Source organism: Lagopus muta, chromosome 8, assembly GCF_023343835.1.
Source record: "Lagopus muta isolate bLagMut1 chromosome 8, bLagMut1 primary, whole genome shotgun sequence".
NCBI classification, from domain to species: Eukaryota; Metazoa; Chordata; class Aves; order Galliformes; family Phasianidae; genus Lagopus; species Lagopus muta.
Window position 1 is genome coordinate 1,360,843 of NC_064440.1, and position 12,979 is coordinate 1,373,821.

Here is a 12,979-nt window from a genome sequence, read left to right on the forward strand (position 1 = left end):
ATGTAGATCAACCTGCTCAGGGGTGTGGGCTGGGAGGAAGAGGGGCTGTGTGGCTGCTCTGCACCTCTCAAAATGAAGCATGTTAGGAATATGCTTTAGGATTCTTCTACTGGCTTATGTGTTCCAGGAGAGTCCCATGATGATGATGAGCAGCCATCGTTTTCAAGACTTCTTGCACAGACTTTTTCTGCTTTAGGATGGCGAGAGTGTCCCAAATTGATCATTTCATTGGGCAGATGAGCAAAGGTCTCTCGGAGACTGTAGAGGCAAGAGCTCCTCTTACTTAAATAGGCACTAAAATCTTTGTATCTTTTCTCCACTCGGTTCTCAGCGGTCCTGAGTAAATATTTAAAGACATTGGGTTGGATGAGTGGCTGCCCGTTCATTGATCTGTTGTTTCTGCATCAGCTTCTCCATTTGGATGGGTGTCATGGAAATCTGCTGAAACGAACTGAAGCTTCTTCCCACAGTCCCTTGCCATGAAATTCAAAATGCTGTCTTGCAGTATGGTAATGGGATTATAAAGCATAAGGAGATGCAGTAAAATCAACAGGCTAATCAAGCCATCCCTGTCAAATCCCAAGGAGAAGCAGCAAAGTACAGATAACGTTCTGTCAGTTTGCCTGGCTTTATTTATTTTTCCCTTTAACTCCCTAGCAGGAACAACAGAAGTGCTCCTCAGCTTTAGGACTAAAAGCTCTTTGGCTGACTCCTCTTTATACACCCTTTGTCCTAGTCTAAGCCACCCTAAATGCAAAATAGAAACTGTAGGTTTACTAATTTTTCTAAATGGAAAATTCTCCAGTGAAGTGATGTTTCTTTTTGCAGACATTGGCAGTTCGTTTTTAGCTGGCAAGGCCGTGTTTGTCCATCTCCAACTGCTCAGCCTGGGCCTTGTTTTCTCTAAAGAGTTATTACAGGATATTTGTGATTTATGAGAAATACATTTCAGTCACATCTGTGTGAACGTTTACTGAGAGAACTGCAAATATTTGAATGCCTCTGGGAAATTTGCATGTCTGGGAGCTTTCTGGGCTGCACATCTGTTGGGCGGATGTGAGCACCATGTTGTCCTGCAGCCTCCCATTGCAGTGGGGCATTCCTTCCCCAGCCCCAGGTGGGAACTGCTGCTCTTTTGGCATGAAGGGCAGTGTTTCAGTGCTGATGAGGCTTTCCAGAATGCAGGGGTAACTTCAGCTACTTGGGTGAAGTAGCACCAGCTTCCCATAAGGTTACTAATTGGCTTTTATTGATAGTTTTCCATAATTCCATCAGTTGCAGGCTAAAGTGGTATTCAGCAATATTCAGCATCAGCACTTATGGCAGTTAAGGAGATTGATTAACATTCATAAGAAGAGAAGAGGAGCTTAAAATAAGAAACAAAACAAATGCTTAATCCTCTGGCTGGGATGCTTTTTGGCATGGAAGATATAAATGTGGATCTGCTCTGAAAACAATCCCCGTATCTTCCTTCCAACAAAGAACCACAGCACAACCCCAGCCATAAGGCACTGTCATTTTGGTTGGAGCTGTGAAGGCAGTTGGTATTTCGGCCCGGTGGATGCTGCTTGCTGCTGATAGATGGATGTTGCTGCAGGGAGATTGCTGTGCCTGCTCAGAACCCACAGATCCACATAGGTTCTTCAATGCAAGTCCTGAGCTCTTGAGGGGGACGCCCATGTTAATGCAGTGGTAATGCCATGGCTGTGTCTTGCAGTATTTTGCAGGTCATTTCAGATTTGCCATGCTCATTTCTTCACACCATTGGAAGCCGTAATTAGAGTAGGGCTGTCTTGAGCTGTGCAAACCTGAGAGGACATTCATACCTGAGATAATCCACTCTTCTTTATCAAATGCACTATGGAAGGCCGCAGCTGTGGCTTGGAATTTCCCACAGCTCAGCTCTCTGCAAACCTCCTCAGAGCCTGCAGCAAAGAGAAATCTCACAACTGGTTAAATATAGAGGATACCTACCAGTGTCGTCAGGTTACCTCTCTCATTGCAGGTGCTTTAAGCTGAGAGAAAGTGGCAATGAAGTCTTCACACTTTCTTTAATTATAGCAGCCTTTATGTAACAGTGTCAGATAAATGTGTTTCAGTACAGGTGGCACCTCGCTTCCTCCAGAAGAACTGTCAAATTAGACCCTACCAGGCTAATTTATTACTTGAAATTCAAGGAATTAAAGCATACCATCCAGGTCTCTCTTTGAATTAAACCTTTAAATGCAGAGGATCCTCTGCACCAAGACATACCCTAAACACCACGGTGCTTCTTTCTTGTGGAGCACAAATACATCCTTATTTACCTGGAATCTCTAGGACTGTGAAACATCACAGATGTCATCCAGTTCTCATTGCTCATGAGATGTTAGAAAAGGAGGTTAGTGGGATCTCAAGAGGTTGTCTTGTTCTTACTTCCACCCCAAGGCAGAAGCTGTTGTTGCTACAACCATGTGCTTATCTAATCTGTATTATAAAACAGAAAAAGAGAGAGGAAAAAAATAGATTGCTGTAGAGGGAGAAGGATGAGGAATTGGGCTATGCTAAGTAGCACAGAAGAGTGAGGAGCTGGCCTCCTTCCAAGCGATGGAAGCAAGTCCTGCCTTTGGTGGATTGCTGGAGAATGCTGACGGTCCTCTTCCTTTATATTAATGAAATATATACCTGAGCTGTTCTGCTGATTTCAGCAAGAACAACACATGGGGAGAGGAATTTTTTTCATCAGGACCCGAAATTCAGGCACTGAAAGGTCAAACCCAATGCTTACATTTTGGATGAAATATACTGATAAATAGAGGAGGTTTTGTGTGCTGAAAGATGTTAGAAGGAGCGGGTTCACTCTCTGCAGTTAGTATCTCATTAGTCCAAAGTAATGCTACGAGGTCAGCACTGCAGCCTTGCTGTCGGAGTTGAAGAGCCTTCAGAGAACTTCAGTCCATCCTCATGGAGGCACTTTTGGGTTTTTGCATCGGGGTGAATCCTTGTGTCCATCCTCAGCTCTGCAGCGGGGTGAGGGCACGGAGGTGTGCCATCCTTAGCAGCACAGCACACGGTGAAAGTGAAATCTGTGAAAGCACAAAAGGCAGAGAAGTTGCTGACTTATATTCTGGCTCTGCATGCTGCACTGCTGAGGTATTTACTTGGTTTTGTAATCCAGTTACCCTGCGTTTATTCAAATAGCAAATAGTTCATTGCTACACCTCCTCAAAGAGCAGTGCAAGTGCTGCCATTGCGTCGTGTGATCATTTGATTGGGCTTTGCACACTATTTCCAGTGGTTCTGTACAAAATTTGTGCTCTGGGAAAGCCACTATTCCTACCTTTGGATAACTTAGAAATGGCTGGGTAAAGATTTGAGGATATATGGATGTGTGTCTCACAAAGGATTTGTCCTTTTTTCTTTGTGCTTCCAAAAGAGTCAGTTCCAAGCAGAGAAAAGGGAATGTGGATAATCCCAAATGGCATCAGAGGACTTGGGGGGAACCCCATCTTTGAGAGGTCTGTGGGATGCTCAGCTATTCTGACTTCCCTTCCTCTCCATTGCCTCCTAATGTTGGTTCCAAGCACCGGGAGCAGCTTAGCACTGAGCCTGTCCTTTAACCTGCGTGCTTCCAATGAAGCCTGTAATAAGTCCTTAGGAGGAGGAGTCTTTTAATTAAGCAGCAATAGCAACACATGGCCCTTAGGTGATTCCAAATGATACCTTCACTGTTAAGCTATATGGACTCGTTACACATCCTCAGCAGACACATTAGGTGAGTCCTGTGGAAACCAGATTGTCTTCTGATCGTCCGTCTGCATCTTGTTCAAAGTCGGTGCCCATGGGGATGTGTGGAGCTGTGGCCTGAGATCAAAGGATGATGGATGCTCTCTGCATGCAATGCTGCACTAAATCCACAGGAAACCTAATTCACAGCAGTCCTGCCGAGATCACCAGAGGACAGCAGTCCTTGCTGGGGAATAGCCCACGTGTTAATAGAGATTGCAGTGCCTCTGATTAAATCCCAGAGAAGTGGAGACCAAGCTGCTTGAAAATACTTATTTACCACTCTCTGAAGATTAATATGGTAACCAAATTGGAAGATACAAGCAAGATGTATAATTCAGCAGCTGACGCCATTGATCAAGGCCAGGCTGGATGTGGCTCTGGGCAGCCTGGGCTGCTGGTTGGCGACTCTGCACACAGCAGGGGGTTGAAACTGGATGAGCACTGTGGGCCTTTGCAACCCAGGCCATTCTATCATTCTACGATATGATTAAAAACACTTAATTCAGATCATCTGCCCATTGCATGTTATCACCAGGTGTGCCCTACCTGTGCACACAACCCATGGGTGCTGGTTGCCCATCGCTGCAGTGCTAGCCAGATGCAGAGGAGAGCTGACAGCTACCAGAGCCTTTCTCTGTGGCCTGAGGCAGTGACATTCCCTGCCTGGTGTTATCAGAGTGCCTGCATTCTCTCCCAGAAACAGGCCAGGAAGGATTTTCATCTCACAAAGCCTTCAGTTATGTGTGCCCAACTTTGGTTACTGCAGTGATTGCTTGTTTGTTTGGGAAGCTGCCTAGAAAGGTTGAGCTTGCAGCTGGTTTTCCCTTTTGCCTGCACCAATCTATGCTGTAAGTTAAACCCAAGAGAGAGGACTGTCTTGATTTGGAGTTCCTGTGTATTACAGGTGTTTGCAGCCTGTGTCTATCGAGATGATGCTCGTGGTCAGCACCAGCTGACTTTTTGAAGGTTGTGCTCTCCAAACCAGCCCTTGCTCCACAAATACCCATGGATTGAGATGGGAGGTTTAGGCATGGAGGCAGATGTCCCTTCTGTTTACATCTTTCAAAATGCAGTCCCTATTTAATGAGCCACGTGGTTTTTTATAGCATCTTTTAGGAGCCTTTCAAGTTGAGTCATGAAATATATATTTTTAATAACCTCTGTATCTTGAAAGGACAGTGTGAAATGTAAGTACTGGAAATCAAGCAGCAATTCCCCTGACTTCTGAGTTAAATTATTTCATTACAAATTTATGTGAAGTTGAGACACAGTTTTTTTTCTCCTTCTGATTTCAGATCCGTCTTTTATTTTGAGCTGACAAATGATTCTGATGTTGCACTTAGAAATTCCTTCCCATTTTAAATTTTAATAGTCTCCCACTGCTGAGGTATTTATTTCTTTAAAGATGGAACATCACAGATCTTCAAGGTGGGGAGGAGGGATCGGGTGCTTAGCTCAGGCCCTAAGCATCCATCTATTAACTCCTGTAAAGGGACTTCAAAGAGAACTTTAAAAGCAGTCTCAGAAACTGAAATCCTCTTCCATCTGCTTAAGGGGGTGCCCCAAAACCTGCAGGCTGTGCTCTCCAGCCCTGACCCACCTACAGGTGGACAGCCCTGAGCAGCAGTGGGGCAGGGCAGGCTGTGGGGCAACCATGGCCAGGGAAGGAGCCGGGTACATCAGCTGTAAGATGTGTGTAAGATGTGCTTTTTGCCCTCAAAACAACTGCTCCACTTGACAGAAGTGCTGCCTCCGTTTGAAATGAACCTCTGGAAAGCCATCCAAGCATCTCTGTTAATTAACAGGTGCTTTGTCTGCTGGTTTAGCATTGGCAGCAAGCTCTCTGCGTGGCCTAGAGATGAAGTTACTCTTTGGAAGAGCTCATTGTCTGAGGGCTCGGCCCTGGAAAACACTTCAGGAGAGCTAAACTTTACCAATGAGATTCTCCCATGGTCAGCAGCACTGCACTGCTTCCAGTTGCAGACACGCAGCATCCGCAAAGCTCAGGGCAGCATGGACAGAAGCAAGGAGTGCATTGATAGCACAGGGAGGTGGGAGGTGGGGAGCAAGATTTGTTGTAATGCTGGGGAGTTTCTGAGGAAATGAACAACTGATATGGGAAGAATAATGCCTTTGGCTTTGCTGAGGTGTCTGTCTCTTCCCAAGGCATCAGTGGTCAATTTGCAGAATGAAGTTAATCCTTTGCAAGGTAAAACAAATGGAAAAGATGGGAAGTGTTGATGAACGCAGGGGTGTTTGATCAGGTTGTACTAAAAATGCTTTTTTGGAATGCTTTTAATAATGTTAGGAAGTGAATGGTAAGCTATTCCAGAAGTATTCAGAAATACACATACAGAAAATAAATATTTCTCAGTACTTCCTGTCCAGTTTTTGGCTCACACAGGGAGCTCACGTAGCATTTTGCTTTGCCCACCGTGAGGCTGGCGAAGGAGAAACAGTGTGTGGTTACATATGAGATGGAATCTGAGAGACATGGATTGCTCACCTCGCTGACACACTGAGGGATGGTGTGTGCAGCTGATACGCACAGACACAGACGGCTCTTGGACAGGAGAAGCAGAACTAGAAAGGTCCAGGGTAGAGCTCTGGTAGGATCGGTTTTCCCAAGTTGGTTTTCAATAAGGCCAAAACTTGTGGTTTTTCAATTCTTGGCACTTGGGGTTTGTTCTGTTTGTTTGTTTGCAGCTCCATCGTAGAACATCAGGAGAAAACTCATTTTATAGAGTGGAAGAGAAATTACTCATCAGAAAAGCCTTCACACCATTATTTTTACATTAAAATCTATAATAAGCGGACACCCTCCCAGCGCCCGGCAGAAAACACTGCTATTCTGGGCACGCTGAGCTTGGCATGGGCTCTGCTGCTGCTCTGTGGGGTGTGCAGAAGCTCCATAACCAGGCCTGCCACTGCCACAGCACATCCTGCACTGCTGCCAGTGCACCAGGAGCAGCAGCTCTGTGCCTCATTGCCCACTCCTGCTCAGAAAGCTCCACGTTTTGTTGCTCTTTTGATATCAGGAGGAAGTTTTTCACACACAGGGTGGTGAGGCACTGGCACAGGTTGCCCAAGGAGGCTGTGGATGCCCCATCCCTGCAGGCATTCAAGGCCAGGCTGGATGTGGCTCTGGGCAGCCTGGGCTGCTGGTTGGTGACCTGCACACAGCAGGGGGTTGGAACTCGATGAGCAATGTGCTCCTTTTCAACCCAGGCCATTCTGTGATTCTGTGATTCTCTTTCCTCACGCTGTTATCTGCATACAACATAGTAGCAGCGGTCCTTGGCACCATGTGCTCCCACACACCTCGCTGGGGGCTGCACTGGGGGATAATTCACGCCCTCTCTGCCGCGAAGGTTTCCAAACGCGGTGTTTCCTGAAAGGGGCAGGAGCGGGGCTGCAGGCTCTGGAGGCGCAGGTCCCGGTGCCGTCCCTTCTGGCCGCCGCAGAGGCGATGCGGGGGACGGGCGGCTCTCCTGGGGCGCTGCTCGGAGCCGTACGGAGCGCGGTGCCCGCGGAGAGAACGGGGCGCGTAGCAACGGGGGCGGCCGAGGTCGCTTCGGGGGGGACCGCTTCTCCTCAGCACCGAGCGGCTGAGACGGAGGAAGGCGCGGATCGCCCCGTTCCCCGCAGCTCTCCCAGCGCCGCTGCCCGGTTGCCGAGGCGCCGAGGAACGGCGGCGCTCCGGGGCGTCCCGCACGGCGGAGCGGCGCAGCCAATGGCGGCGCGGCGGCGGCCGGGCTCGACCAATGGCGGCGCGGCGATCGTACCGCTCGACCAATGGCGGTGAGGCGGCGCGGGGAGCGGGCCGCGGCGGGAGGCGGGCCGGGGGCTGCGGGGCGGCGCGGCGCCGGCGGGGGCACCTGCGGCGGCGGCGGTGGGCGCGGGAGGCGGCGCCGCGCGGCTGGGGCGTCCGCAGCGCTGAGAGGGCAGGCTCGGGCCCGCGCCGCAAAGGCCTCCGCCCGCTCTCGGCCCCCCGCCGCCCTTCGCAGCGGCCGGTTCCGCACCTCGAGAGGCGCCCGGCGTCCGCGGAGCTCCATGTACGACAATTTGTACCTGCATGGATTTGAAGACTCGGAGGCGGTGAGTGCCGCGGGGCGCCGTTACGCAATGCGCCGCTGCCCTCCCGCCCGGGCCGCCCCACGTTCCCGGCCCGGCGGCGCGGGGCGCGGGGCGGCCGCGTTACATAAGGCGCTGCGGCCGCCTCGGCGAGCAGCGGATCGCGGCACGGAGTGGAGGGTGCGTCAGTGCGGGTGTGCGCGGCGCGACGCGCGGGCTCTGCGGAGAGCGGCGCGATCCGTGCCGGTGAGCGGGGCTTGCGGCGTGTCGGAGTGCCGGAGCCCTTCATGCCGCCGCGTCCCTTCCAGCTGCGCTGCTCCGGGGCCGTTAGGAAGCGGGCTGGGATGCGCGGCTCTCGCCCTCGCGGCTGGCCGCCGTCGCGCTGTGTTTGCTTCAGAACCAGGCGTCTGCCGGTTCCTTCAGAGCCACGTCTGGGACCCCGCGCGGCGTTTATGTGCGCAGAAAGCAAAGCGGGAATCCCTGGGAGCTTCTCACGGCACGTGTTGGTAAAATAGATCTTCCCCGAAGTGCAGGTTTGCTCTTGAGAAGATTGAAGCACGGCAGCCTGGTTGAGGGGTCTCGCTGCTGGGTGGTGCTTCGTCTGCAGAAGCCGTGTTTTAAAGGTCTCCAAAGAGTGCAGCCCCGCTGGTTGGGCTCCGGGCGCTCCCGAGCTGCCAGCCCGCGTGTATCGCAGTGAGGGGTGCTCTGCTTGCTCCTTGTTCAGGTAAAGCGGTTTGTATAAAGGCAGTGAAGCGGAGATGTGCAGCCACACAGCTGCCCTGTGGGCTGCAGCACTGCTGGGATGGGGCACTGGACCTTCGGCCGTCTGTGGCCACCAGTGGAAAGAAGTGATTGCTGAGGTTTCTTTATGCTCTCTTAGTTAGCTGGTGGTGTTGACAGCCTTTATAACTTTACAGTCTCTTGGCATTCTCAAGTATTATCAGTAGGCTTCTAGAATCGTGGGAATAGGTGAGAATTTTGGCTTTTGTGTAAGAATAAGGCAGACTGAGCCCTGAAAACAGCACAGAGCTCATAGCTGTGCAGAAAAGCAAGAGACCACAATTCTCAGAGGCACAGACACAGGCAGGTACCGTTCCCCAGGTGCTGCTTTGCTCTATGCTCCCACACTGCTTACTTACAGTGCTATACCTTACTGTTATTGGGGCTTCCGATTCATGATTTAGGAATGCCAGCTGGGGCAGCGTGCTGGCAAACAGGTAGAGTGGTGAGGCACTGGAGCAATGCTTGCTAGCCAGAGAGAGCCTGTGTAATGGAATTAATACAGCAAAAACCAGATCGAGGATAGTGTTTTCCTGTGGGTAAGGGAAAATAACTGAGTGTGCAAAGAGGAAAGAAGAACTGTCAGTACCGTCTGGGCTTGGGAGCTGGAAGGTGCAGCTGCTGAACTGAGGGAGATCTGTCAACTCTTTGAAAGGGTAGATAACAACAGGACAAAGAGAAATGCTTTGAAGTTGAGGGAGGGAAGATTTAGGTTAGGTGGCAGGGGGAAGTTCTTTGCTATGAGAGTGGTGAGGTGCTGGAACAGCTGCCCAGAGAGGCTGTGATGCCCTGTCCATCTCTGGAGGTGTTCAAGGCCACGGTGGATGGGGCCCTGGGCAGCCTGGGCTGCCATGAAATGTGAAGGTTGGTGGCCCTGCGTGTTGGAGATTCGTGATCCTTGAGGTCCCTTCCAACCCAACCATTCTGTGATTCTGTGAGATGGGAGCTGCTATCCTGGACTTGCTGTACTTTCATCCCCTGAAGCACAGGGAGGTGTGATCGAGTACTTGTGCTACTTGAAATACTTTTAGCACAAAATAAATCATACCAAGATGAGTCACTCTAGTACAGTTAGCATCTTCCTAAAGTAGGTATCTGCCCTTAGGAAACTCATGCAGCAGTTTCCTGTTGTGGTGGCCTCGTCTAAGAACACTGCAAGAAATGTGAACTAACACAAGGACGTGGTGTGTTTTGTTGCTTTGCTGGCAGGCTGTACTCATAGTGTTCTCCACAGTGGGGGCTGTGTTGCAGCTGGGGGGCACATAGGATCTCTCAGCCTTAGAGGGCAGCTGGCTGCATGCTGGGGCTCTCCCAGGCAGCCCTTCTTTCCTATTCAATCCAGGAGGAAAGATGGTGTTTTTCTAAGACTGAACTGATACGTCAATGATGGTTTCTTCTTTTTTTTTTTTCAGCTGAAGTTATTATTATGGTGTGTTTGTGTGTATATATGAAACGAATGCAAAAATACGTATTTATTTATATTACATTTAGAGAAAGAAATGGGTTCAGTGTGTGCATGGCTATTACAATCCATTACCAGCTGTGATGATTAATGCCAAGCAGATGATGCACTAGCTAGTGCGAGGCTTTTTGGAGGAGGAAAATTACACTGTTCAAGTTGGAAGAAATGCTGGTGGTTGTATGCAAAAAGCACTAGGCGTGCTGAGGAACAGCAGAAAGAGAGGTGTAAACAACTTGTATAGATGTGAGTACGCGTGCAATGAACACAGAGTTCAGGCATCATCCTAATGACAGTTGTGGCTTTGTTGCCCTGCCCTGTCTGATCTGGGGGATACTGCGGGCTGGTTGTAGTGCTTTGGGTAGCTTTATTGTAAACAAGGTCACTGTTGGGGCTTGAAAACTTATTTGCCTTGTATGAAACAGGCGTCTTAAGTTCTTGATTCCAGGAGAAGAGGGCACCAGATCACTGTTAGCACTGGCGATGTCCATTGCATAAGAGAATCATGGTTTTACCTTCCCAGTTGAGAACTAATCCCTGTGATGGTATTTACGGTGAGGAAAGATCTGCATGCTGCTTGGTGTGTTGGCACAGAACCTCCCAGCTGCAGCACAAACTCCATCTTCTTCAGGAACAGACTTTTAACACAACTTTTCTGTAAGAAACCACGTTTTCTGTAAAATCCTCATTTCCTCTGAAGCAGCGGTTGTGGTGGTGGCTGCCAGCTCCACAGTGATGGGCAAAGCCAGTGATGGCCTGCAGTGCTTGCTGCATGTGTGCTTCTCTGTTCAGTAATGCCAGTTCCCCTTTCATGTTGTCTTCCGTCATTTGGGGTGGCAGATAATTCACACTCACTCTGAGCTGTCTTTCTGTGCCCTGCTTTAAATGTATGCTTTTTCTCCTGTCCCTAAGCCTTGCATATGATCTGCATTATTTATTTATTTCACTCCTCTTAGTCTTTAGTCTGCATCCAGCCTTGTTTTGCATTCCCTTTGTCTCCTTTCTATCCCTGCAGCCTGCTCTGGGTGCCAGAGTGACTCTGGGGCACTGGGGAAGCAGGGCGTCTCATTTACTGCTTTGTAAGCCAACAATGCACTTGCTTCACTCAAAGGTACTGTGTGAGTTCAAGCTCCATATCACAACAAATTAAATAAACGTTTCAGTGGGATTTGTGCCCAGAAGCATTTCAGATTTTGGGAGTCCTTTGGTGTTAACAAGGCCTGTCCAGCTGTGAGGCATCCCCTGGTAGGCAGTCTTCAGAGTCTGCCATTAAAAGGGCTCTGAGGGACTTGTATACAGAAGCCCACCATGACAGGGTTGTTTCAGGGAGCTGGGACACCGCATCTGGCAGTGCAGTGCATGGTGTGGCAGGGTATAGCAATGTGGTCCCTCAGTATGTGTGTGCTAGGTGTGCACTGCATCCACAGTGCTAACGGCTTTCCATCATGCATCTTGTTTGAAAGCTGTGCTTGGAGCCATCCTGTTGTACCGGTGCACCAGTGGTGCACTTCCCTGCAAGTTGGGGGAGGGAAAGCTGCTGCCAGAGCTAGCTGGCATCTGTGTTTGGTCCAGGAGCCAGAAAAGAGGCTGCTGAGACACAGGGCACGTACTTTGTTCCACTGTGCAAAAGTTTCATGTGGCATCCATGTGAAAGCTGTCTGCAGTTCCTGCGTGTGGATTTTGAGACACTGCTGAGAGTCCTCAGGTGGAGTGCTGGATCAGGAGCACAATACTGTGAGCTCCACTGCTGTTCCTGAGTTCACACACTGCTCCTCATGCTGGTCAGCTACTTCTTGTGCTAGTGTAGGCTCTCGTTCAAAGCAGTTGAGACCAGAAGATTTCTGAGTGCTGCTTAAGCAGAAGATCACGATTATAGGAATGCAAACACTGCTTGGAATCGGTGCTTGGTCTCTGCGTGATCCTTCTCTGGAGCAGAAGGAAGACAGTCGTGTATTGCCCTGCGTATCTCTTCCACTTCAGTAAGTTCAATATAAGAAATAAGCAAAACACGTACAGAGAAATATTTTTCATCCTTGTCTTGGGTGATTATACTCCAGAACTCTTCCTGTTGGTGAAATTGTCAAGACTTAGGCTTTGCATGCCATTTGCTTGCAAACTGCCCTCCAGCACTGCTGTGTAGGGCTGCGTGGAAACTCAAGTCTTTCATCCCAGAGCCAGTTAGCGTGGGGAGTTCTGCAACACCGAATTCATCTTGTGGAACACCTTTGTGTGATGTAGCTGAGACCAGGCAGAAGGCTTTGTACAGCTGTCAAATAAAATTGGGGATTTCCAAAGGGCTTAAAAGGGTTCTGGTGTTTGTGGGAGCACTGCTTCTGTAGATCCCTTCTGAAATGTTCAAGCTGAAGGTGGCAAGTTAGTAATCTCGATCTGGTGATGGTGTCCTTCAGGAGGGCTCATGTCATGGGGCAGCACTGGAGGTTCTGTGGGGTCCCACAGGGCTCCAATTCCCATGCTGTTTTCTTCTGGTTTCAAGTGCACACTAAGGTCTGTCTTCAGTGAGAATGTGTCAGATAACTTATGTTCATGAGAGATTATCCTCTGTCTGTGACACCTATTGAATTCTCATCAAGATTTGTCTTTTACATGGTTGAAGTAGTTTCAAATCTGTTTCCATTAGCTCTTAATAGATTGCTTCAACTAATGAATCATCATCTGCCTAACATGTTTCTTTTGTGACAGAGCTGGGAAGTTGGCTTGTTTGCTGTTTGCAGGTTTGCTTGGGTCTTTGTGTTTTCTTCCTGCTAAAATTTCCAAGTCCTTATGCTGCTCCAGCAATAGCTGTTGTTACTGTGTCTGATGTTTGTGCTCACTTCTAGAATGGTTTTGTACCTGACTCTGCTCCTCCGTTAAGCATAATGTTGTTGATAGTGCAGCAGT

General features: G+C 49.3%; 1 protein-coding gene across 7 annotated transcripts in view; it reads left to right on the forward strand.

Annotated features, from left to right (window-relative positions):
• CACNB4 (calcium voltage-gated channel auxiliary subunit beta 4) overlaps positions 1 to 12,979 on the forward strand; it is a 77,172-nt gene that overhangs the window by 19,196 nt on the left and 44,997 nt on the right. Inside the window, exon 1 of one of the 7 annotated variants that reach the window (XM_048953360.1) lies at positions 7,699 to 7,866. The exons of the other annotated variants lie outside the window; for them this stretch is intronic. Within the exon in view, the coding sequence (XP_048809317.1) occupies positions 7,822 to 7,866 (45 nt within the window). The 5' untranslated portion in view covers positions 7,699 to 7,821. Of the gene's footprint in view, positions 1 to 7,698; positions 7,867 to 12,979 lie in introns of those variants that run through there. 7 annotated transcript variants of the gene reach the window in all.